The sequence below is a fragment of the Nymphaea colorata genome, chromosome 1 (genome assembly GCF_008831285.2).
Source record: "Nymphaea colorata isolate Beijing-Zhang1983 chromosome 1, ASM883128v2, whole genome shotgun sequence".
Classification (NCBI taxonomy): domain Eukaryota; kingdom Viridiplantae; phylum Streptophyta; class Magnoliopsida; order Nymphaeales; family Nymphaeaceae; genus Nymphaea; species Nymphaea colorata.
Genome location: NC_045138.2, coordinates 35,831,309 through 35,855,419, shown reverse-complemented (window position 1 = coordinate 35,855,419; position 24,111 = coordinate 35,831,309). Strand labels below are relative to the sequence as shown.

The 24,111-nt window shown below is 39.6% G+C and overlaps 3 protein-coding genes across 7 annotated transcripts; 1 reads left to right on the top strand and 2 right to left on the bottom strand.

Moving 5' to 3' along the window:
* Nucleotides 1-1,843: 1,843 nt before the first annotated feature.
* LOC116258735 (nitrate regulatory gene2 protein) lies at nt 1,844-7,265 on the bottom strand. Of its 5 annotated transcripts, none has more exons than XM_031636096.2 (7): nt 6,968-7,265; nt 6,556-6,609; nt 4,967-6,399; nt 4,694-4,771; nt 4,248-4,465; nt 3,083-3,306; nt 1,844-2,798 (listed from the first exon to the last, which is right to left on the bottom strand). In XM_031636096.2, exons 3-7 carry the CDS (start codon nt 6,123-6,125, stop codon nt 2,105-2,107), a joined length of 2,373 nt encoding a protein of 790 aa, XP_031491956.1. In that variant the 5' UTR covers nt 6,126-6,399; nt 6,556-6,609; nt 6,968-7,265; the 3' UTR covers nt 1,844-2,104. The 5 variants fall into 5 exon arrangements, with proteins under 5 accessions (XP_031491956.1, XP_031491981.1, XP_031491965.1 ...); XM_031636121.2 differs by lacking the exon at nt 6,968-7,265 and adding an exon at nt 6,803-6,959; XM_031636105.2 differs by lacking the exon at nt 6,556-6,609 and having other exon boundaries at nt 4,967-6,514.
* Nucleotides 7,266-12,977: 5,712 nt separating this feature from the next.
* LOC116257477 (uncharacterized) lies at nt 12,978-17,857 on the top strand. Its single transcript, XM_031634264.2, has 13 exons — nt 12,978-13,502; nt 13,671-13,931; nt 14,157-14,199; nt 14,282-14,308; nt 14,412-14,510; nt 14,833-15,008; nt 15,619-15,802; nt 15,878-16,000; nt 16,163-16,279; nt 17,034-17,054; nt 17,199-17,257; nt 17,367-17,457; nt 17,538-17,857. Exons 2-13 carry the CDS (start codon nt 13,693-13,695, stop codon nt 17,619-17,621), a joined length of 1,263 nt encoding a protein of 420 aa, XP_031490124.1. The 5' UTR covers nt 12,978-13,502; nt 13,671-13,692; the 3' UTR covers nt 17,622-17,857.
* A 481-nt stretch (nt 17,858-18,338) lies between these two features.
* On the bottom strand, nt 18,339-23,398 carry LOC116257483 (uncharacterized). The gene is made up of 6 exons (XM_031634277.2): nt 22,989-23,398; nt 21,098-21,294; nt 20,539-20,619; nt 19,331-19,558; nt 19,087-19,164; nt 18,339-18,936 (listed from the first exon to the last, which is right to left on the bottom strand). Exons 1-6 carry the CDS (start codon nt 23,101-23,103, stop codon nt 18,499-18,501), a joined length of 1,137 nt encoding a protein of 378 aa, XP_031490137.1. The 5' UTR covers nt 23,104-23,398; the 3' UTR covers nt 18,339-18,498.
* Nucleotides 23,399-24,111: the final 713 nt, after the last annotated feature.

Below are 24,111 nucleotides of genomic sequence, written 5' to 3'. Positions count from 1 at the left end.
GGATTTCGGACATCTTTTAAGATTTTAAGATCCAAATCTGGCTTTTTAAAAACCCACTGAGTCTTTTAGCCGCTGCTTGGTTAAGTGACATTGTGCCCGCTTCACTTGGCGGCATCTGGAAAATAATTGGACCAGATCCAGAAACCAACTAATAAAAAATTCAATCCTCAATTAATAACTTATGTGATCACGCAAACCACATGATTCTTAGTAGAAGTAAAAATGGTTTTCAACATTTTTGTAAAAAAATAAGCTATAACTTGGAAGGATTACGTTTTGTATCAAAAAAATAATAGTAAAGTGATCCTGGCAAGTTAGAGTGTGTATGTTTTGAAATTGCAGACGGTGGGAAGGCAAGGGGTTAAAGGAATTGCTGGTTTGAGTCAACAAGTTATCACAACCAAAACATTATAGATAGAGACTCCAGCCAAGAAATATATATTATCAAATCAAACCCATTAATAGTACAACACAATTAAGATATATGGGGTGTGCCATCAGATTTAAGCTTCAAGGGAAGCAGCTTCATTTGATTAAAAATTAAAGAATGAGAATGGGTGGTACTGCAAACTTTCGGTTATTTAACGATTATGTGACAATAGAAAGAAGGAAGCGGAAATCATTTGCATTTAATGATTGCGAGAGACACTCCACTCCAGGCTGGGTCAAGTCCAACGTGTGATCACGATAAAAAGAAAAACCATAGGTCAAACCTAAACCCCTATTTTAATTGGCGTTGGTCAAGGAATAAATGTTGCTGTTCAGGTTTTGAGATTTCGGTTCAGTCAAGTGCCCAACGTAAACCGACAAGCTCACCAGCTTTACATGAAAAGAGAAAATGCCAACCGATGTTATTTTCTAGGTGAAGAGGCTGATCTGATCCATGGGAAAGACAATGTCAACATAACCTTAGCTCGAAACAACAAAAAAGGGAAAGGGAAATTTTCACTATTTCAATATATGTTGATTTATGAAAAATATTATTCCTTTTAACACTATAAATTTTATAGTTTTAAATTGTGATGTAGCACATTGGCTCTGCTCGTCCCGATTCTTTTGTTTAGTATTTTCGGATGATTTTTTCAGGATTTAGCTTGTAGGACCCAATCACTTCACTGTTGAAACAAGAGATGACCCCCTAAACCCAAGACAGAAATTTTAGTAGGATTCATATCAGATGAGCTTGGAGGAGATGAATCAGGAAGGCCAGTCCTGAACCCTCGCAGAGGCAGTCATCTAACCATCCAACAAAAGTTCAATATTATCTATAGAAACGGGAAAGACACAAAAGATAACTTGAAATTTGACAGGAATGTGAACAATCTCATTCTCTTAAACTGAACTGCCTAAACAAAGGGCAACCTTCCTGATCGACTAAATGATCGGCTAGATTGATCTCCTTACAGTTGCCACCAACTAGCAACTTTAAGCAGTCGCAGCCAAACATCCAAGAGTAATCTCATGGACGTTCTCGCTTGCTTCCATCATGTAAACGCAAATATCTTTACGGCCAATTACTGAAGGTCCGAAGGAGGTCCAGGTTCCAGCCATGTCAAAGTGCTATGCGGCTATGCCCCAGTTTCAGTGTCCAGCAGACGAACGGAAACAGAAAGGAAAATGATCTCAGTTTCAGTTCATGAGCACAAGAACAACAAAACAAACAATGGACTGGTTTAGTGTGCATACTTGCAGTGTAGACCAAAGTGTGAGTTATGTTCAAACGCGTCAGACAAGCAGTGTAGAGAAGAATGGAGTAGGTGGCCTGATGAGCACAAAAATGGGAGGAGCAAATCCACTGATATGCCCTCACAGCTTATAGAGTTCAGACACATGCACCACAAAATCAGGAAAACATTTTCTTAAAGAGATGAAATGACATAATTACAATTTCCTGACAATATGAGAACCAAATTTACATTTTTATTGTGTAACTTCAGAACCGCCTCAAAGTAAAGCCTATTTATTCACTTCAATTTACAACCTCATATGTAGAATAAACCTTCCTATTTGATGTAATTATGCACTCAACGAAAAAGCGTCAAAATGTCTCCTCACCAGTTAATTCCTACCAAGTATAGTACCATATACGACCCCAATCAACAATTCACTTTTTTATGTCCTGATGATAGTGAACGTGGGCTTCCAAAGTGGTTGTTTTGACATACTCGTACATTTCTGATGACTTTGCTGCAAACAAAACTAATTCCTCAAAAAAATCAACTAGGCTTGACCGCAAACTATCAAACCCAGAATGCAAGTTTGCATGAGTTTCTCTGTACTCAAGGTCCACAGGCCTATATCCATCGACATCATTGTGTCCCTTTATTTTCCATGACAGTGAGGTGAGCTTTGAATCCCTTGTCCGCTTGTCTTCTTCAGGTGGCAAAAGGCACTGAACTTCATGTGCTAGATTTTTTACTGCACAAGAGATTTCCTTAACTGGTAGCCCATTAAGTTGGTCAAACCAGTCACGGCAGGTAACGAATATCGGTGGTGCACCATCCTTACGAGGTGAAAACTGCATGTTCTGTCTTTTCCTCCTTGTTTCTGATTTATGGCGTTGGGGAACACACTTAAGCAGCCAATCATAGAGAGACTTCAAATATGATTTTTGTGCTGACATCCATTTTGTGAAGCTTAGGTTCAAGGAACTCAGTTCATTTACCAGATCAATGGCCAGCTGTCTATGAAGTTGAGAGTTGGCTGGAAATTCAGCTTGTGTGCTAAGATATGCTGCAGTAACAATTGCATGCTGGTTCTGATGGCATTCAAACATCATTTTCCACATTTGAGCTAACCTGTGTCAGCACAAGAAACATGTTCAGGGCAGGAAGCGTGACAGTGTGTGACTGGTTTTCTTTTCTTGTGCATTCACCAAATGTTTGGATGTGAAATTTATAACTTCAAAGATAAGTAATAGAAGTTATAATATCCTATTATTTTCTCTGCCGTAACAACTAAGTTTTTCCTGCACATACAATATCCTGCGCCCTAAGATGAAAAAAGTGCAAGACCGGGTTGAAGAAATTAATTGAAAACCGGTTTTGTATGAATGATTGATATTGAGATTGCAAGGAAGTACCCTCCAACCAACTCCTCAAGTTGCGGATGCAGCTCCTTGTCCCTTAACTCCTCAATTTTCCTTGATATTGAGTCTATACGCTGAATGGCAACTAGGATTCTTGAATGAAGATCCTTAACTCTAGCCCGTGCTTTGTCAATCCGTACACTTTTTTCATCCCTTGCTTGTAGATGTCTAAGTTGTTTGCATTGCATATCGTATTCCCTTCTGATGAATCCACTAGCCTATAAGAATGAAACAAACTAGTGTCAAGATTTTCCATGCATTAAGGTATTTGGGTAAACAACATCAGCTTAAATTATTCTACATTAATGGAATCGTAGGAGGCTTTCAGAATTACTTTAGAAAAGTGAACCAATTAAGGTACTACAACAGGATGACAAACAATAGAGGACACACGCTCATGGTCACAAACCTCAATGCAAGTGATTTTAAATTTTCTCTTTCCAGGTCTCCAATAGAATTCCACCATAAACAAGGAAATGTGTACACGTGCAAGAGTATGATTGTCTCCAAACCCATTCAATTTGAAAATCATGGCAAGAAGGTTACTGAATTTTCAACTACATAACAAATGAATCCCATACAAAAAGCGGCAACAAGACAAAAATATCAATCTTGAAGAAACAATTTCAGCAGAGTAACTTGAATGTAATGAAAAAGCAATGGTAGCTATTTTCAAAACAAAACCAATTAGATTTTATGTTATTTTGCTAAGAGGACAAAAAGGGATAACATGAAATACTATTACTCCAGCTTGCAGTTTTCAGTTTTAGGGCCCTGTCCATATACCTGCATGCTCTACACAACTTAGCTTTCAAATTTTGTGAAGCAGATTGCCAACAGAAGCTGCACATTTCAGTAATCTTTGTGACATGCTCACTAATTTCAAGGTTTTCCTTAAATAGGAAGTTGGTAGCAGTGCAAGATGTTTTCTATTAAATTCTTGAAAGTCCAACCAGCTAAACGTTGATAAATCAGCTTAAATTTTGATGAGAGCAGTATCAAACATCTAGCTTGAAGGTTTGAGTTTCCAGTGCTGAAAACATTATTCAATCTCTGGTACCCAGAATCATGTAGAATGCATATTGGGAGACTAATAATATAAATAGCAAAAAAAAAAATCAATATTTGTTCATGATAATAAATAGCATAAAAAAAACACCTTGACTTCATCAGAAAGCTTTCTTTCCCATGCATATAGGCGGTCCAGTGTAGATGCATGACTTCCTGAATTCATGCAAAATGCGTCTCCATAATCATTGCTGCTATCATCCACATCATCCCTCAAAGACGTTGATGCCAAAGGATTCCTTGACGATGAAGAACGTGCTGATGGTGACTGATGCCAAGTGATAAGCTTCAATGTGCCCGGTGCTTGTGCTAAGACAGTGGGAAAAAAAAGTGGCATAATTGGTATAACATTGAAAAATGTTGTTCAATAGTTTGAAAGTACGCACAAATGTTACCTATCAGAAATATGGATAGCATCATAAACAATTAATTCTTAATAAATTACAGAACCGTTATTATATAAAAGGACAGATTTTGTCATCATGTAAAGAAAATTGCTAGGAGGCCACCAGAACCAAAAGGGATAAGTTTACATACCAGGAGGAACAAATGTAGGGTCATCAAAACAAGCCAGGCACGCCGAAAGAAACAAAGAGACCTGAGATTTTTTTTGTGCTGCATCACAGTGTGCATGTTAATCTTGTATGGTTCAAATCTAAAGGAGAAAGATACTGATAACTTGCATCTCAGATAGATCAAATATACAGTACACAAGACAGGCCACACTTAGAGAGCCTGTTATGGATTAAGGAAAGACAGAATCAGGAAAAGACTACTAGAGCACATGGTAATCTAAGAAAAGATGCTTACCTTTTCTTTCAGCAAAATTTGGTAGATAATGCATGTTATTTGCTTCAAGCATCCGTTGTACCTCCTTCCCAGATTCGGAAGCTTTAAGAAAAAGAAGCTCAATATCTTTTATACTTGACACAAAATCCTTTGATGAAACTACATTGTCAGGGGAGGTTCCCCTTTGAGTTTGCACATTTCCTTTTAAAATGAGTGCCCCAGTTGGACCTCCATCTGGTATTGTCTCCACAGGACATTTTTCATTATCAAGCATTGTCAATTTTGCCTCTTCCACTAATGGTTCCTTAACAGGTGATCGACTGTGAGAGTAATGCCTTGAGACCTTCCTGCTATGCCTTTCAGAGTTAAGGACTGCCTCACCTTCCGAAGATGATTCAGATTCCTGCTCAGATTCATGATCAACACCTTTTCCTCCATCAAAACCCTTCTGTGCTGGGAGATCAGGAATTCCCTCACTGTTTCTACTAACGAAGTCCCTTTCTCCTTCCTCTTCCAGATCAGGAATTCCCTCTTCTTCACGAAGCTGTTCAAGATAATCTGCTTCCTCAAATCCAAGACTTGTTTCGGTACCAGCTTCAAATGGATATGTGTTGTCAACAGAAGGGAATATGTCGAAGTAATCCCAGGGTGGGGCCTCCCTTGAGTGCGAAGATGTGGGAGAAGGAGGGGAACTTTCAGCAAATTCGGTGTGTGAAATCTGAGTAGTGGTATTTGATGAGTTGTGCATTGTTACAGGTACTGGAATATTAGGCTCCTCCTTGATGGTGGTGCTGATATTCCTGTTGGATTTCATATGGTTCACATGGACCCGTCTAGAAGAACGCGGAGATGAAATCGTTGGCGAAGAAAGAATTTCTGCAGCCTCCACGTGGTTGGACAAAGAAGGAGAAGCATATGAAAATCGAGGAACAGCCTTGTCTGTGAAGGCAAAGGGTTCAGGTGTTGCACTAGTGGAAGTATACAAGGAGGAATCTGCCAAAGGACCAGGTTCCACAAGCTTCCTAAGAGCGATCCCTACACTCTCGAGTGATCTTAGGTATGAAACATGAGCAACAGCTAATGCTTGCCTCCATTCAATGGCTTGTCTAACAAGGCGCTTCCTTTCTCTACACAACAGCATTGCTTTATCAACTTGCGGCTTGGAGTTCGAAGCCCCCATTGTTTTACAAAGATTTCTGTGAAATTAATGAAAAGACGCTTCAGATCTCCTTCGGGTGCATAAAAGTCAGCATTCCAAGTGGAAGATAGCTTATGGCTGATGCATCTTCTTCTTTGTACTCCGAACAAATCACTGAACGTGTACATAAGAAACCATAACAATAGCGCAGCAGCATGTTTCGTGGCCTTAAATTTCAACGCCAAGAAACTCTGTCATCCGAATTCCAGCAAACTCATCAAATTTCTCCGGAGAACGCATGCGGCCATCGCAGCAACTGAAGTTTGCAAAAAACCAGTAATTCAATTCATTCCGTAAGTTCCATCGAACACACATGTATCAACAAGTCCATTAATCATAAAAAGCCTCAGCAGGCAGATGTTTTCTGCCACCTGGAAATTTCCAAGAATATTACTCGGAACTCTTAACTGACCTACTCAGTAATCTGAATCCAGTCCCGGTCACAAATTATCCCGAATCGATAAAGCTAAGATCAAACAAATAAAAGTAAATGAAATCAGAGTCGATGACAGAATTCACTTAAGCCCTTTCTAACCAGACACAACGAAATTAATTGGGTCGTCAAGAAAAAAAAAAAACCATAATTGAACAGCCAAAACTCCAATTCTTCAGTAATTTATCAAACACCAACTTGCAACAGGGAGAACCACGATACCCACAATTCAAAACCACCAGATGAAACAGAATTGCAGAAAAAGAGGATCCATTTCAACCACCAAGAGAAAGAAACTAAAAAATTCAGTGAAGCCAACAAAAATGCCTGCTTAAAGGAAGCAGTAACGAGAAAAGAAGAACGAATTTTTCGATTCTTTTGGTGCGTTTACCTGATCAATCAGCGTGTCAATTTCACACAGGGAGGAGGAAGAAGGAAACACGGCATGAATTTCTGGAGGACGATTACTTGGCAGACTTCCGTGGCCACAGCAAGAAAAAGAAAGCTCCCTCCAAAAGAAAGACGGTAACTGGCTGCTTTTCCATTTCACAAAAAAATCTACGCTAAAAAATTCTATGGACGATTAACCTAAGAATAAAGAGAATAAAGTAATCGATCGAAGGCGTAACGTCGTGGAAATAAAGCTAAGACAGTTCACAATTCTTCAATGCGAACAAACGAACCTTTAAAATACCATTCATGTCTCCAGATGTTCCGTTTCACGGTCCGGGCCCGGATCTGTCACTTTATGTACCTATCGGGGATATAAGATCGGTTCCAAAACTAAAATGATTCTCGGATCAAGAAGGTCCTACGTACTTCTGCATGTAAGTTGCCGGATGGATCCGACCAACTGCATAATTGGACTAACAAAACCATATTGAATACTGGTTCATTTAGGTTGTCATCTGCCTAAAAGATGTTTGTTGCAACCGGACATGCTTGAATCCGCAGCTGCGGTCTAACTCAACTCAAAAAGACTAGAAAACAAGACAACCAATCGAACCTCGAATTTTTAATTTTAAATTTTCAGTTGATGAGATCTTTACAAGGGCCAGATAATTATGTTTGAAATATTTAATAATAAAAATTGAGTTTTGTAGAAACTTCCGTGGGAAAGGGGCCATGGTCCCTGCCGGCCCATCGAAACTTAAACACCAAGTGTTTAGAAAGTTTTCTTATTGAAGAAGGACTTTTCCTTTTTTTTTCTCCCAATCTAGCTTTTTTTGTCTGTTTTCTTTCTTAAAAGCCTTGAACAGATAAGCCCACCGGGTTCCCTTGGGTGGCCGATGAACAGACCGAACAATTTTGAGATGCCATGTCGGGGAAGGAAGGAGTAGACGTGACTCGCTGCTCATATACGAGCTTTCTCTCCTAGCGATCCAAACTCTTTTCTTTTTATATCACCGCATACGCCGTATTATTCAAACAAGCTTATAAGTTTGAGATTTATTAAAACTTTGAAGATCTGGTCAATGACAAACGTATCGTATTGTATTGACCCATCCTCAAATGTCATTGGCCCAATAAAAGTTTTAAAAAAGATCATGTTATTTATTTAAATGGTAAAAGTAAAAAAAAATATAGGGCGACATAAGCCAATGAGGATCCAGATTGTCAGCGAACCGATACAGATCACAGCCAAAACCTGCCCCACTGTGGCAAACTTCGTAATAGTCATGTATCTTTGATATCCGCCTATTCAAATTGACTTAGTGGCAAACTAAAACTGATCCCGTTTGAGCACCATGTGTCAATTTTAAAATAATTTATTTGAAAATATTAAGAATTTTCTTGTTTGTAATTGACTGATAAGCTTTTTCTTTTTTTCAAAATAATTTTTTTTTTAACATTTTTGCGGAACCAAAAATTTGCAGCACCAGTATGGCTCGGTCTAGTGCTCAGCCTTGGCGCTTTCGAAGTGGGATTGATAGCTTATTGGCAACTACCGCAAAGTTGGTTGAGTCTCTAAGGACGTTTGGATGATGTGAATAGTTAATATGTATATGGTTACATTTCATGAGGTTGGTGAAATGTGTATGTTAGGTTGTAAGAAATTTAATATGATTTCAGAGCTGTGTATAAAATTAACTTCAGCAGTAAGGATGCTTCAATGCAGTTCATTCAAATCCGTCACTCTGCAAGTCAATGAACCAACAGTTGGTTATTCCAGCTCTCTTACTCAGAACAGTACTCAAATGGGTTGGTTTTTGAACTCCAAAAACCAACCGTTTCAAAGCAAAGTTAACCCCGCTACTGGATTATTAATTTACCTAGGCTTGGGTTTGTGGGTATATAGTTAAAAAAAACAAAAAAAACAAAAATGCCTCTAATAAGGACAAATTATAAGTTCATTAATTTTGTTAACGTTAATACATTAACTTTATTTTGTTATTACTACATAACATGACGATGCAAATTTTTTTGTCTTTTACGATTAGAAGTTCTCCAAGAAAAACTTGGTTGTGTTAATGAAATAAATGACAAAATTTTAAATCAACTATTAAATTTTTTATTGTTAAATCTGTAAGAATCAAATTACCATTTTCCCTTAAATGCTACTTGCAAGTGAGGGAAGCTTACATTACAAAATAATTGAACCTACATGTGACTAAAGGCAATTACCTTTAAGTTGAAGGAAGCCGAAAGTTGGAAATTTTGTTCCTTCATAAATTTGCCTAGCGCTTCTTTTAAAAAGAAAAATATTAAATCTTCGGACGTATTATTTTGCTGTTGGACGCTCTAAGCACATAGGGAGTCGGATCAGTATTTGCTTGATTCGAGTCAAAATTGGATTCTGACTTAGATTTTAAAACTTCAAAAACTATGCCTGGACTGGATCTTTACATGGTATTATATCGGATCCGGATACTGATTTGGATGCGAATTCAGATTCAAATAAAATGTATCAGAAACATTGGCATGCCTATTAGAAGCCTCACATGCGTGATGTGGTGATAATATCATTTGGCGTGAAGGAGGTGATTAGCGCACGTGCATGCATGTGCTTTAACTTTGTTTCTGGATCTGTGGTCGATTACGAGATGCCACTTTCTCCCATAAATTAGACCCGAAACTCAGCTCAAGGCCAGACAGACCAGAAGCAGGCATGTGTCCACAACATTTCCTATATTTCCGTTAAAAAAGAAAATTAATTTGAAGACAAAATCAAAGAATTCATAACTAGAAGCAAGAAAGTTCTTGTTAAAATCGCAACGTGGCACTCTTGAATCGAACCCACCACCAAAGTCGAATCACTTAACCACCGAGTCGTTTTAAATAGCCCGATTCGGGCTGATACGACTGGTACGAAACCAGCGAGTTTGCCACATGTTTGTAGAGTGGGGCAGGTACGAGTTTGGCCTTTCATGAATCTTTTTAGAGTTTCTCCAAACTATGCAATTTATCATTAAAACATATTTAACCAAAATCATGAAGGTGTGGTGGATCTGAGCATTTTGGCTCTATCCGGATGCTTCGCTAAAGCTTTGGTCCGAGTCGGAACTTGTGCAACAACTTCCCATCAAAGTGAAATAGAAGCAATTTGACTGGCACGAATCAAGAGTCACAGTTATGCCCAAGGGTGAAGGCAGGTGTGGGCAATTGCCCACACATGCCTGCCAAAAAAAAAATTTGCTTATTTTCATATTGACACATCATGGCAGTTTTTTCCATTTATATATATATAAGTGCCCTTAAAATTTTAAAATGATAAAACTAGTGCCTTTTAGTTAAAATTTTATGGCTCTGCTCAGAAAGTTCTGGAAACCACAAAGTGATGACATATTGATGTAAATTTGTCTTGTGGAGCGAATAGGAGCTGGAAATCCTTTTCTCCCCAAAAGTACCAGATATAGAGAGTTGTTGGGCTAAATATAACTCACGGAGATAAAATTAAGAAGCCTCCAGTAGGCGGGCGTGATGGGACCCCACCCTACTTTATTTATGGAATGTCCAGATCTTCTATGGCGGTCCGGGAACCAGAGGAAGAACGGCGATGTGATATGTGTAAGGTCCATTCGCATTATCGGATCGGACAAAAGAATGTGGACCGGGAAGAGGTGAGTGGGGACATGATTGACGTGGCGTCAAATCCGGAACAGGCTCCTCCCGTCAGTCACTGACGATAGCTAAAATACATCACAAAATAAAATAGGTTACTGTGCAATATGATATACATGGCCAGCTAAGGCGACTTGTTGCTTAGATCCATAAATGGTAAATACGCAGAAAATCAGACGATAGAAGCAGATGCAACCAAAAGTGCAAAAAAACATAATCGCATTCCTATTTCCTATGTGTAAATAACCCAATAGGCAAAAGACAGATCCAAAGTAGGTTAAATTAAATCTCCACAGCCCTGCGCTTCCCAATTTCACACGTCTCATCAGCCAACTTGGTCCTGCTCAGCATTTCCAAACAAATTAGGTCACACCAATGGCAGTGGAGCGATGTGTCTCTTCGCTAGATCTAATGGAGATACATTTTTATCTCAATCGGAAACCAAGGAGCCCGCAGCTTCCTGCTCGCCGCGTTTCAACGGCAGCTCTCCTCACCTCATCCCTAAACAGTTGTTTGCCCGATCGATTTAAAATCACAGAACCAATAATCAAAGCAATGCGCTCAATGCAGTACGGTAAGAAATTAAAAACCAAAAATCCTCGCATTCTAAACTTTTTCTATCTTCATTTTTGGGCGGAATCGTTTGCTAGGGCATGGACTTGAGCAAAATATTATTTCCGAAATCCAGGTAAATAAGAGGAAGGATTATCTCACCTCCGCCCGAAAGGAGAGTTCTCATGAATTGTCTTTGTCCAGACAGCAACAAAAACGAGTGATGTCCGATCATTATCAGCATCGCCTTGGCTTCTTGTTGCCTCTCTGGTCGATCGTGTGGACTTCGCTGCGGCACCACTCCCGTGGTCGTGTAATCTGTTTTATATCACTCAAGGCCCACACCACACCACTTGGCCCATTCATTCCTTTTAGAATGCGAGGAAAATTCGATACAATGCTCAGACCTCCAGCCAACCGCTCATTTCTGATTTCTTGGATGTTCAAATGTTCAGAATACCCAGAAAATTTAAAAAGGTGGAACATAAAGCCTCCATCCTTTTTTACAAGGAAACAAGAAAGGCCTCGGCAATGCCATGTGTATAAAAATGTCATGCACCATATATGCATAATTAATTTCAACGTTCAAACTTAAATCTAGAAAAAATAATATTCGCAGCTGATAACACCAAACTTCAAGTCCAAATATCGTCGTCCGACAAGGGTTCGCTATCAAAATCAATTATGAAAGTTGGCAAATTTGAATTATCATTCCCACTAATGACATTCAATCGAATGTCAACCATTTTCCAACCAAAAAGAAAGAAAGAAAGAAAGAATTGGAACTGATGATCACAGAAAGTTGTAGATCAAAGAGCTCTCGAACTGAAACCCCTACAAACCCAAACAGAAAAAGTCCTATCAAATGAGAAAATGTTCTTCGTAAGGATAAGATGGGAACGTATACCTTCTCGATAGCTCCAACAGAAGTGACGCTGCCTGTTATCTAGAGGAGTTGCACACATGTGCGGCGTCCATGGCAGTAGTAAAAAAAAAACTTTTCAAAACTAATCTTATCAATATTACCACGTATCTGGAGTTTATTGGCCATATCATATCGGCATTTTGCTAATAAGATACAAGGCAGATACTGATTTTCGTTATCTTTTTTGTTTTCCAAATCAATATAAGTCTATCTTGAATTATTTTTTAAATTCATAAAATCAAAATACATGGTAATATAGACCGCTACTTGTATGTATCATAGACGGATACGCCGTATCAGTGAACGAACCGGTATGGCACCGACACCCATTGTTGAACATTCTTCCAGGAAAGTAGCGTTTGCTCTCTTAGAGGTTGAGTGCGATCTGGTAGTTAAGATTTGATGTTTGACAGATCAGACCTGGTTGAATTCGTGGAACAATTAAAGAAGAACTGCATGCAATCAACTGTGGAAGTATTTTCTAAAAGCTAATTGTTCATGTCATTTTCTTCAGCACCTTTACATTCTAAACGTGATTCTATATAGTTTTAAAATCTAAATAATGATAAAACGAACTTATTTGACTACCAAATGCTGAATGGTTTGAGTACCTTTCTTTTTTAAGGTAGCATCATGATGTATAACGGTGTGAGTCTCACCAAATGCGTTGGAGTCCAACACCAACTCGGAGTGTCTATATATGAAAGGCGAAAAGTACTCAGATACTCGTTGAGAGGCAGAACACTACTGGATCCCGTATGTCATCTTCCCTGAGCTTGAGTAAAATGTAGTTCATTATTGTACTATGCACAGCACATTGTCAGTGTCTTTTGCACCGATCTTAATTAGCAGAAAAGGTTGAGCATGATAAAGTGCAAAGCCGTACAGTACAGAGATGGCCAAAACTATTTCAAGAGTAATGTAGAGGTGGATATGTGGTTCAGATATGCTGATATTTCTTCAATTATCCGAGGGAAGTTATAGTTTCAATGTATTCCCTAGAATTTCCAGAAAAAGAAAAGGAACTCGCTATAAGTGGCGGAAACTCTGGCTTCTCCTCTGCTTCTGTGTGCTCCCCCATCAGAAGGAGTCTGCTTGTCAGTTGCCTCCAACTCTCGTACAAACTTTTCACGTATTGGCACAGGTTGCCTGTTTCCATGTTTTGAATTTTTTCTGCGGTTGGTGGGTTATCTGGATAAGTTTGAAGAATATCCATCTACGTGCGCGAAACAATTCACAGTGCCATGTTCCTGTGATTTTAGGCTTTTAGCTTTTCTAGGTTTCCTCTTTTGCCTTTCTCTTGGTTTCCATTTTAGTGGTCTTTTGTTTCTTCATCGTGGAAGAGGCGACGGGTTGTTTGTCTAACAAGTTCATCGCCATTCGAAAGGTTTTTCCTTTTCCCTTTCGTTTCACCTTTCTGTTTCTTTTTCTGTTCTTCGTTTTTTGAGTTGCTACTGTGTACGGATTTCACAAACGCACACAAGAACACCAACGGAGCCTTTGTTTTCTAACTTACACTCTGTGACACATTTCTTTTGCTCTTTTGAGCTTTCAGTTGATCAAAGAAGAGTTGATAGATGATGGGTGGTCTTGAAGGGCCATTGTCTTTGTGCCCAAGGAGTAAGCTATGCTGGGAATGGGCTAGAATCTACATGAGCAGTTGTCTCTGTGATGTGAAGGATAAAATATCGTTCGTATTGGGGATATTAAGTATCATCAGTTGGAGCATTTCTGAGGTTCCTCAGATCATTACCAATTATAAGGAGAAGTCCACTGAGGGCATGTCAGTTGCTTTCCTATTGACATGGCTGGTTGGGTAAGAAACAGATAATTCTTTCAATTATAATGACTGGAAAGGCCTAACCCAAAGAGTTTTCATAATTCTCTCAATTTTACTGAACTATATAAGATCCACTTCATGCGTTTTTTTCTGTTTCTTTTCTCTTGGACTTATAAGGTGCTGACCTACTAATTTTTGCGTAGAACTTAACTTAATTGAATTAACACTTATAACGTTTTTCGGTCTTTTTTTGCAACGCAGAGATTTACTCAACCTTTTCGGTTGCTTGCTCGAACCAGCTACTGTGAGTACAAGAAAGTTAGTTTCTTCTGATTGTCTTAATTAGCATGATACAATCTGATCTGGTACGTGATTTCCATGTGCAGCTAGCCACGCAATTTTATATAGCACTGGTGAGAAGCTCAAAACTGTGTGTTCCAGGCTTTAAATCTGATTGGGCTGTAATCTTTCAGGCGTACATGTAGACGATCTGACAATATTTGCCACTCTTTGCAGCTGTACACAGTAATTGCGTCGCTCCTGGCCCTGCAAACTATTTACTATGGTCACATTTATCGTAGACTGAAAATCCATAAATTTGGTTTTGGTAACAAGGTTGGTACTTGAAGGCCTCAAGTTATTCAAAGTGCAGGATCTAAATGACGTCCAGTGATGGTTCATTTTGTTAAATGTCCACCAGCAGGTCTTTAGGAGCATTATGCTACAGTGTGTGATCCCCCTTTGTTTGGATGTATGGATTTGTAATTAAATAGAGAAGATGTGAAATCTGCAGTTGTGCACCAAGCCAAAAAGATTGCTTGCCTATTTAGGTTTCACTTGAAGTTTTGTTTGGAATGGCTTATTTAGATGTCAAATGCCCTGCACTGTTTCATGATATCATTTCGGATGGTAAGAAACAGATAATTTACGTTTTCAGGGTCAATTTAGAGGGGAAGAGCATATAGAAACACAAAAGCACTCATGGAGGGCGGACTCTCATGCTAATGACTCAGTTGTGCGAGATGACGAGTGCAGTCCCGTTAGCTCACCAATTCCAGTTGCAACGTCAATTGCTACTGGATATGGCTCAGTGAGTAGAGACAGATATTACATGTAAAATTTTCTTTCCTTAACTATTGCAATTTGAAACAGATGCATCTCGTCCTCATAAACGTGACTGCCCATTTGCTAAATCATTCTTTTACAACAGTTCTTTTCATGACAAATGAGAATTGGGATGCTGTAACTTTTACGGTTTTGCTTTGCTATGTATTTAATGTACGATTCAGTCCCTTCCAACTCCTGGCAAAGTTCGAAAACCCAGCCAGGCTAGTCATTACTGCTGGTTCTCGTATTAGGTCCTGATTACGTGCAGTGTCTCCGGTGGAGTTCATCTCAAAGTAATTGTTGGTGTGGATGTAAAACATGTCTCTCATTATGCCACTGCCAATTGTACTACTGTCATGTTGCTTCAATGGTAGATGAGGCTGATGAATTGAAATGCACCGCATGTCTCTGTGTAGGGGAAACCTTTAAAATTGAGTACCTTAGCTTAATCTTCTACGTAGCTCAGTCAAGTCATTGCTTTAGTTGCATTGTGGTCATATAGGCTGGTTCTCCTTGAATAACTAATACTGTCTGCAGATGGAGTGACAGAAAAGGAAACTGTGATCCTTGTATCTGTACAGTTAATTTGGTTCTCTGATTTTTGTGAGTACAACAGTTCTGCAAGATCGCTAGCAACCAGCCCCAATCCTGTAGTGGGGTCGGACTCATACCATTGGGCCTGCCGGAAAAAATCACATGCTTCCATTCTTCATCAATCTCCCAAAGGGGATCCATTTCTAAGCAGTGCCGCAACTGCTCGGTCTGCGCCTCCATCGGACACTAAGAGTCTGTTGTGTGCGGTATGTCTGACTTTCAAGCACTCTGTATTGCGTATCAGACTTCAGAAACGAATCAAATTACCTTGTGGGTTTCAGGTTTCCGTGACCATATTCTTTGTTGGTAGTTTTGGCCTCAATGTATCAGCTGCCCGCAGATCCCACACTTCCTCAAGTAGTGATGCTGCTGTCATCATACCAATAGGGAGGAAACTTTTACAGGTACTTTAATAATCCAACGTTGGTACATATTTATTAAGTTATAACCGAAGACGTACAGATTAAGGCGATTCAACTGTCACATTATAATGGTAAAGTCTACCAGACGCTCTGCTAAAGAACACTATACACTTACAATAATGACAGGGGATCATAACATTGCAGGTCGCAGGTCTGTCATCAAGCGGAAATAATAACACAACCAGTGCGCTTGGTACTTATCTCGGTTGGTTAATGGCCATCATTTACATGGGCGGGAGACTTCCACAGATCTATCTAAATGTAAGTCATGTATCTATTTGCTTTATTGAAAGCTAGAGTCTGTTATATTTATCTGAATACCTGATGTCATAAGCGTAATTTGTGACATGAGCTAAGAAGCATCTAGGAACTTTTTGTATGCCCACAATAGTGAAAGTGTGTAGTATGGAATGCGTAAAAAGCGTGAGCTCTAGGAAAGCGAGTGGAAAGCACTGACCGAAATGGAAATGAAACTTTACGTAGCTTGACTTTTAACAGTAGTTTACTGTAAAACAGATTTTAAAAATGGGTGTATCTGTAGCAGCAGAAGGAATTTTACTCTCATATGATAGGGAAATCAAGCTTTTTGATCTTCCAGATATGATTTTTTCCTAAAGCTTCAGAATCATGAAAGTATGACTCTGCCTGTTTCTTATCTACCACCGTTAGAGGGCTGCTCTGGTGTGAGAAAGTTCCATAGGGTTGTGTGGTTTTCACGGGTGAAGGTTAATTCTACAAAATATTGATGTCAACAAATTTTTGTGCCAAAAGTTCTTACATATCAACACTTACAGACCTGCCTAAACGCCAGAGGTTCAGCAACATTAGAGTTGAATTAACGTCCTCATTTTGGTCTGGAATCCTGTGAATTTGGAGTTTTTTTTTTCTACGATTTCTATGGCATCTTTCAACCATTGCGTGCTTTCCGAGTGCTTTAGTTTCAACCGCTGCTTTGATTATATTTTCCTTGATCAGAAAGTGTGACATAATTTTCTGAACCATTTTATGTTTGCAGATTAGACGAGGAACTGTCGAGGTGAGATCCTTCTTCTTCTTCTTCTTCTTCTTTCTTTGAGTGCTGGTACTTGTACCATGATGACTGCTGCTGCTACCACTGCAACATGCAATTCCTGCTTTCTTTTCCTGATAAAAGAAACGGCTCTCTGACTCTTTTGTGCAGGGGTTAAATCCTTTGATGTTCTTTCTTGCTGTAGTTGGGAACGCAACATATGCAGCAAGGTAAACGTCATGATTGCAAAGCCTTACTCCAGTGTGTGGTATTGAAAAGAAAAAGAAAGGAAAATTTTAAATTTCCTTTTCCTGATGAATAATGTAATTCCTTGTACAGCATACTAGTCAGCAGCATAGAGTGGTCGAAGATCGAGCCAAATTTGCCATGGCTGTTTGATGCCGTAGCATGCATGGTCCTGGACTCTGTCGTATCCTTACAGCTCTTCGCAGTTTATGGTTACTGTTCTTCAATTGGTATACTTGTAACGGGTCCTTGACAACTGTCTAGATACTTGTGCAATTTATTTACTATGCTAGGTGGGCAACGAAAGATGGAGATGACAGTAGTAAACAGCATCTTCTTGAAGCTTAGCGCTCCTTGGAAATGATTGGCAGCTCCTATTGATAGAGTGCCATCTGCTTGCAGATAGTGGCAATGGTCCATGAATCATGATCGGTGGCTACATATAAGGAAGATCAGATTCAGTTTTAAGAATAGTAATGTGTGAAGGTCAGGCTTGATCTGCAATACTGCAGACGGCATTCATGTATGTGGCTAGCGCGCCAACTTTCAGAACCATAAATTGCTATCCATGCTGTCTTCTCTCCCTTTTGCTTTTTGGCCATTGGCGAGTCATTGTCTCGAGATAACACAGAACGGATCCCGTCATAAGCTGCAATCAGCTTTTAGTATTATGACATAAATTGTGCGGTCCATACTAGTCTAGGAGCAGCGCCGAGGATGGCAACGTAAGTGACATCTTGTAAGCATTCTAAAGAAGTTGGTCCACCCGAATTAGATTCCGCTCCGACCAGGATCAAGATCAATTCCTAATGCTGCAGAGGTCTTGGCTGCTTTCTACAAAATTCAATATGCTTTTGGGCAATTTCTGCAGGATTTCTTTATTATATCATCTTCCAATTGAAAAAGGCAAAACCCACAAGAGAGAAGCAATTGGCAAGGTGGAGTTGAGTCTCAACTGAAAAACGGACAGCAGCGGTTCAAGCAACTATGACATCAATTCTCTGCACAAAGGGTTTTAACTTTTACCACCAAAGTATCAACCCCTCGTGTAATAAAGAAAAAAAATACGAAAAACTGACGAAATGCATTATGAAAGGAAAACGAAATGCAGTTTGTAATTACAAAAGCCGTGACTAGGATTCAGTATATTTTTTCCTTCAATATGAACTATAGACACTGCCAAGACAATAAGTACACCATTCCAGGTTATTGGAAGACAACTGTTTCACCTGCTACGGACAGACCTTAAACTCCTCCTCGGTTGCTGGGGAGCAGATTGCATGGGACACCCAGATGGATCTACTTCAACACCGACATCAATCTTTACTTTGCATCTCAGCTTTTTGTCGGGATCACCTGCCCTGCCAGTTCTGCAACTTCTGACCCTCTTGGTCATGGTAGGACTACCAGTGGCATCAGGAAATGGAACCCTCAATTCATCCTCTGCCACATTGACTTCAGCTTCAAGCTCAGTCTTGCAACTCCTCAACCGCTTGGCTATAGGGGGCTTGTCCGTGGCATCAACCCTGCAACTCCTAACCCGCTTGGTCATGGCAGGACTACCGGCAGCATCAGGTGATGGTATCTTCAGTTCGTCTTCCTGCTTAACTTTTTCCCTACCATATGGCCAATCAAAACCACAACTTGGGCAAACTCTTGCTACCTAAAAGACGATATCAAACGTGAGCCCGCCTTGTGCATAGTCCAATAGGTATGTGTAAATGCGTGACCGCGCGTGCGTGTATTTACTGTGCGTACATGCGTCTCTACTCTGTTTGTGTGTATGTGAGAGAGAATATGAGAGAGAGCATACCCCTTCCTGAGAGAATTTCTTTTCTAAACAATATGAATGAATGCGCCCCGCACAATCCTCATTTCGACACATGACCGCCTGACGAAGAATGATTTGCCAAAGAGAATAGAATAAAGAAGATTATTAATGCGAGGAAGCAAATCCAAATTAACTTGCTGAACCTAATAGGAAACTGCTCAATTTATGTCATAAAGGACCAGAGGGAACAGACAAAGGCCTCGAGAAAGTAGAAAAAACGACACACCTTCACTCCAGCTTCGTTACAGACATCACAAGAAGGAATGTCGTTGCAGCGGAACCAACTACGCAAATCGAGAAAAGATCTAATGCCAATACCGACATTTCCATTCTCAGTAGAGCATAGCCATCCATCACGGATTAGATCGTAAAGAGTTTTCTCTTTCTGTGAAAGAGAGAACTGCCTGAAGGAGGAGGGCGCCTGAGAACTACCAGCCTGAGATGATTGCCTTGCCTGATACCAAAAAGAAGCGACCTTCAATAATTTCCGGAAAAATAAGGAGTAGCAACAGATATTTTATGCGACGCTCCACAATGGCCCCTTCCTCCAAGCTCTAATCCTAGCCAAGAACGGATAACACACAAAGCCACGCCGCAACACAGACAAGGATCGGCCAGACGAAACGTAGCCCTTTTCCACGGATAAAAGAACATTTAGGATACCACATTATGATATAAACTGAGAAAGAAATGTGAAGACCTAAAGCTCATACTGAAAATGGATTTACTGCTTTATTCAAAAGCAGGCTTTCATTTTCAAGAACAAATCTCGAAGTTCCGTTTTAGCAAATAGAAATCTTGTTAACGTTCTAAGTGAAACTCTAGAGAACACCAGCAATAAATGTACAGTATAGATGTACAGCTAGAGTATAAATTGCATAGTTTCAGAAGCAACAGATTCCAATTAAAACCACTAGTGTAAAAGAATATGGTGGAACTACAAATTCTGGATTGGTCATAAAAAAAGTTGGATATTTTTAATAAACCAGAAGAAAAAAACAGCAAGTACCACCACTACAGGCATCAACCGTTGTGAACACACTCCATATTCCACGAGAAGAAAGAGACGTCATGACCATTATAGGCCGTGACACTATCTTATATAAGTGTCATTAAAATCAGAGTGTATTGGTATGTATCAGCCAAGTATCAGCTCCTTGCCTATAAGATGTGGAGTCTTAACATGCCTATATTTTTTTATTTTTTGGATCAATTTAAATATTTTAGCTACTTTAAAAATCAGAAAAAGGGAAAATAGGCCACTACGAGCCATGAGGATGGACCACTTCACAGCAACAATGAGCAAACTTAGACGACACCAATACCGAGATTGACAACATTGATCCTACATGTTCTACGGGGCAGCAACTTTTGCGTACATCATTAATAGAGACGACGGAATTTGGAGAGCATGAAGTCATCGTGCATGTATACCTTGTTCTCCAGGCGAACATTGAGAGAAGAAATGTGAGATATGGTGCCTTCAGCCCCTGATTCATGCAAAATTGCCTCTATCTGCACAGAAAAACAAAACGTGAGATATGCATATACACACAAAAGTTTAAGGCATATTTTGGCTGTCAATAAAATTGTGCGATTGGTTGGGCATGACAGGTACCGAAGTAATTTCAGTCTGTTAAGGGATTTGATAACAGGTGTTGTTAGGATAAACTGCGTGGCCTAAGTCACAATTCTAAATTTGTATATGCAAACTAGGAAGGGACACAGAAATCAGATATCTGAAGCAATACTGAGCACAAGTTGTCACACTGAAGATAGATCAGGGAGAACATAAGTAGCAAACGAAGGAGGTAATAAGAGCTTAATAAAAGAACATTTTTCAGTAAAAATATATGTTTCAAGCTGTACCTACAAAGGTTTACAATGGACAGAATCGTTCATTTTATAAGAAACAGAGTTTTCACTTTGTAATAACAATTTAATATGTTTCACACCAGAGAGACCAAATCTTCAACATCTAATGCAAGCTTACCACCGCCTTGAAAAATGCAATCTGTGGTACAGAGTAATTTGTTCCAAGTTTCGATTGTTCATCAGCAATAGTGTTAACAATACCATAATAGACTTCTCCATCGTATTGATTTCTGCAACCCCTTAGCTCAAACTGAACATAAGCAAGCTCCTTGTTTATTTTACGAAGATAGTCATTGAAGACTTGTTGGTTTCGACCTGCAGTAACAAATAGAATAGATCTTCTATGAACGGCATTGTCGTCTAAAATCTTACTGAAGAGAAGATACAGTGGCAAGATTTGGTGTTTATTCGTGAGAAACGAAAACCTCGTGGTTCCTAATTACAAGAGAAAACTACAAGAGAATTGATGGAAAGAATCCTTAAGAAGGATAACAGTGCTGCTTGAATGAGAATACGAAAAGAGGCTAGTTTTCATGTTTTCGTTATAAATGACTGACAATGGCATCTCTCCACGACCAAATAAACAATTCCTATGGATATTCGAAAAAAGTACCTACTTGTTCTACAACTTATTGTAGAGAAAATACAGGTTATAAACGAAAAAAAACACACACACATACACACAATTTTCTCATATCAGTTAGCACTAGAGAACACTATTTCCTAGATGCAAGAATTAGATTTGCCAACTCTAAAAAAAAATAGTAACCCAACAGGAGAATTTGAGAACATAAACGCTTATCAAGACCTTAACCTCAATTATACGTCATACTTACCATGGATCCATCAATTATAAGAATCAACCACTGCATGCGAGTATGAGATCCAATAATACAACTAAATACGGTACTCCTATAGGTCCCTATACAAAATACTCATTAGAAGACCTGATCAGGTAGGACGTAGCTTTTCATACTGACAGGAAAAAGGGAAACCGCATAGTTAAACAACTAACAGAAGCAACATCAATGTATTTTTTTCCGTCAAGAATAATGGCTCGAAAAGCCGAAAACCGAAGTTGTTTTGCCCACTCCTCTTGGTTTTAAACGAAGCGCCCTCCATGCACTGAAAGGAGCCTGATGACCGTTCCTGTTAGGTTGTTGAGTTGCCAATGGATACTTACTCGGGACTTATTGAACAGAAAATTGGGTTACCAACCCCAACCGTAATGCTACGTGTTGATGACACTTGCACGTCCAAACATTGGAAGGCGTCAGATAAACTAAGACAAACTTATCGTTGTCTAGATACCCTGTTCCAAAGCAGTGCTCTAATGACAGCTTTTTGTCCACACGATTATCGTTCCACCGAACTCCGTTAAGCCAGATCCTCAAAGGGATGCTTCAAGCATCCAAGTTTCCGCAATGCCATTTCACACTCCATTGCTATCTAGTTTGCTTCCAAGCAACATACAGAAACCATCACAAATATGTTCCACAAAGGAAAAGGAGAGACCTGAGGTCATAGTCCTCCTCTTCCTCCTGATCATCAGTCACAAAAGACATCGCCTCCTAACTATTTATAGGCATCCCTGACTAGTTAGGACAAAAACCTGATAACCGAACAAAGAAGCCAAAGGGAAAAAAAAAAAGCATAAAAGATAATCATCTCAAACTGCACCAAGAGCAAGAAAGCTCCTGTCGATACCAGTCATTAATGTCCTCGTCAAAATCCATCATCGTCCAACCTCCTATATAACTTTGCTGCTCCTTTGGTCGTGGACGACCAGAAAGCAAACAAGAGAAGAAAGCATGATCCCATCAAACATCTTTTCCACTCACATCGTGTTCTTGGCTCAAACTCCCAACTCACCGAACACAATGAGTTGAAAGTCAAACAAAGAAGCCAAACATCTCCAATGTAAACAAAACACATTTGCTCTCCGGCTTTCCACCGGAGAACGGATAATCAAGTATCCTGCACAAAGAATGAAAGGGAAAGATAAAGACCTGGATTCTTGCCGGTAACATCTGCGAAGAGAGATCGAAAGGCCGACTCTTTGAGAGGGCCGCGAGAGAGCAAGGATTGGATGATAGTGTGGTGCTTCCAATCCAACTCCGCCATCGCTTTCGCCGAACCAAGCTTCAGGACGTCGGAAAAGAAATACAGATCGTTTTGGATAGAGAAAAAGAGGGAGATTTCTCGACTCTGTGCATATGAACCCTAGAAAAGGAAAGGGCAAGGGGGGAGAGGGGATTGGGGGAAGCCGGAAGCGGAGGATTTCGAAATTCTTGGTGGGAAGAAGGACGGTGGGCGGGAAGGTACACCGTCAGATTTTTCTGACTAACGGCCTATCGGCGTTCGGGATTCCCATGCTCGCCTTTTGGGCGCTCCGCTCTGGGAAAACTTTTGAATTTGAGAGAACGAAAATAATTTTTTTTCATCCTCATGGCTGGCGACCGCGAATGGATCGGGTCCCATTCGAGGCAATAGTTCCGGATTCCTTGCTGTTTTCGGGTATTAAATAACCTTGTCCATAGTCCGAGCCAGATCTGCTCCAGATCCCCCTAATGAGACCCTGTATTTGATATGAAATCAAACACTATTGTTAAACAGAATATCTGAGGTCCAAAACCAAATGTGGATCTTCGTGTTTTCAGTTATTGTTGCAGATATCCACAGTTTGTTTAAACAGTGGATCGGCGGGTCCTACAAAAGAAGGATTTTAGAAGTATTGACTAGAATTATGTTATTTTTGCACTAGCAGATGGTCCGTCCTACTTGTGTAAACTAAAACTTGTTTGTGGTATATAATGTTAAAGCCAAATACAATTAACGTTAGTGACACGTATGATAGAAAATATATAGTATTGTGTTTGATTAACTATGTTAATGCAGACCTCAAGACTGGTTTATGGATCACAAAAGGGCGTTGGGCAATATGAACAATAAAAAAGTGTAAAGTGTTAGTGGATCTGTCTCAAGGATAGTTAAATTGATGAAACGTTCCATGCATATGTTCTTGTTTGATTGCTTATGTTTCCTTAGTGGCAATGCCATTTGGCGGTCTGCGAGAGGTGAAGTGAATCCCTTCCCACCACATCCAATGGTTCAAATCTACGTCAAAATTAC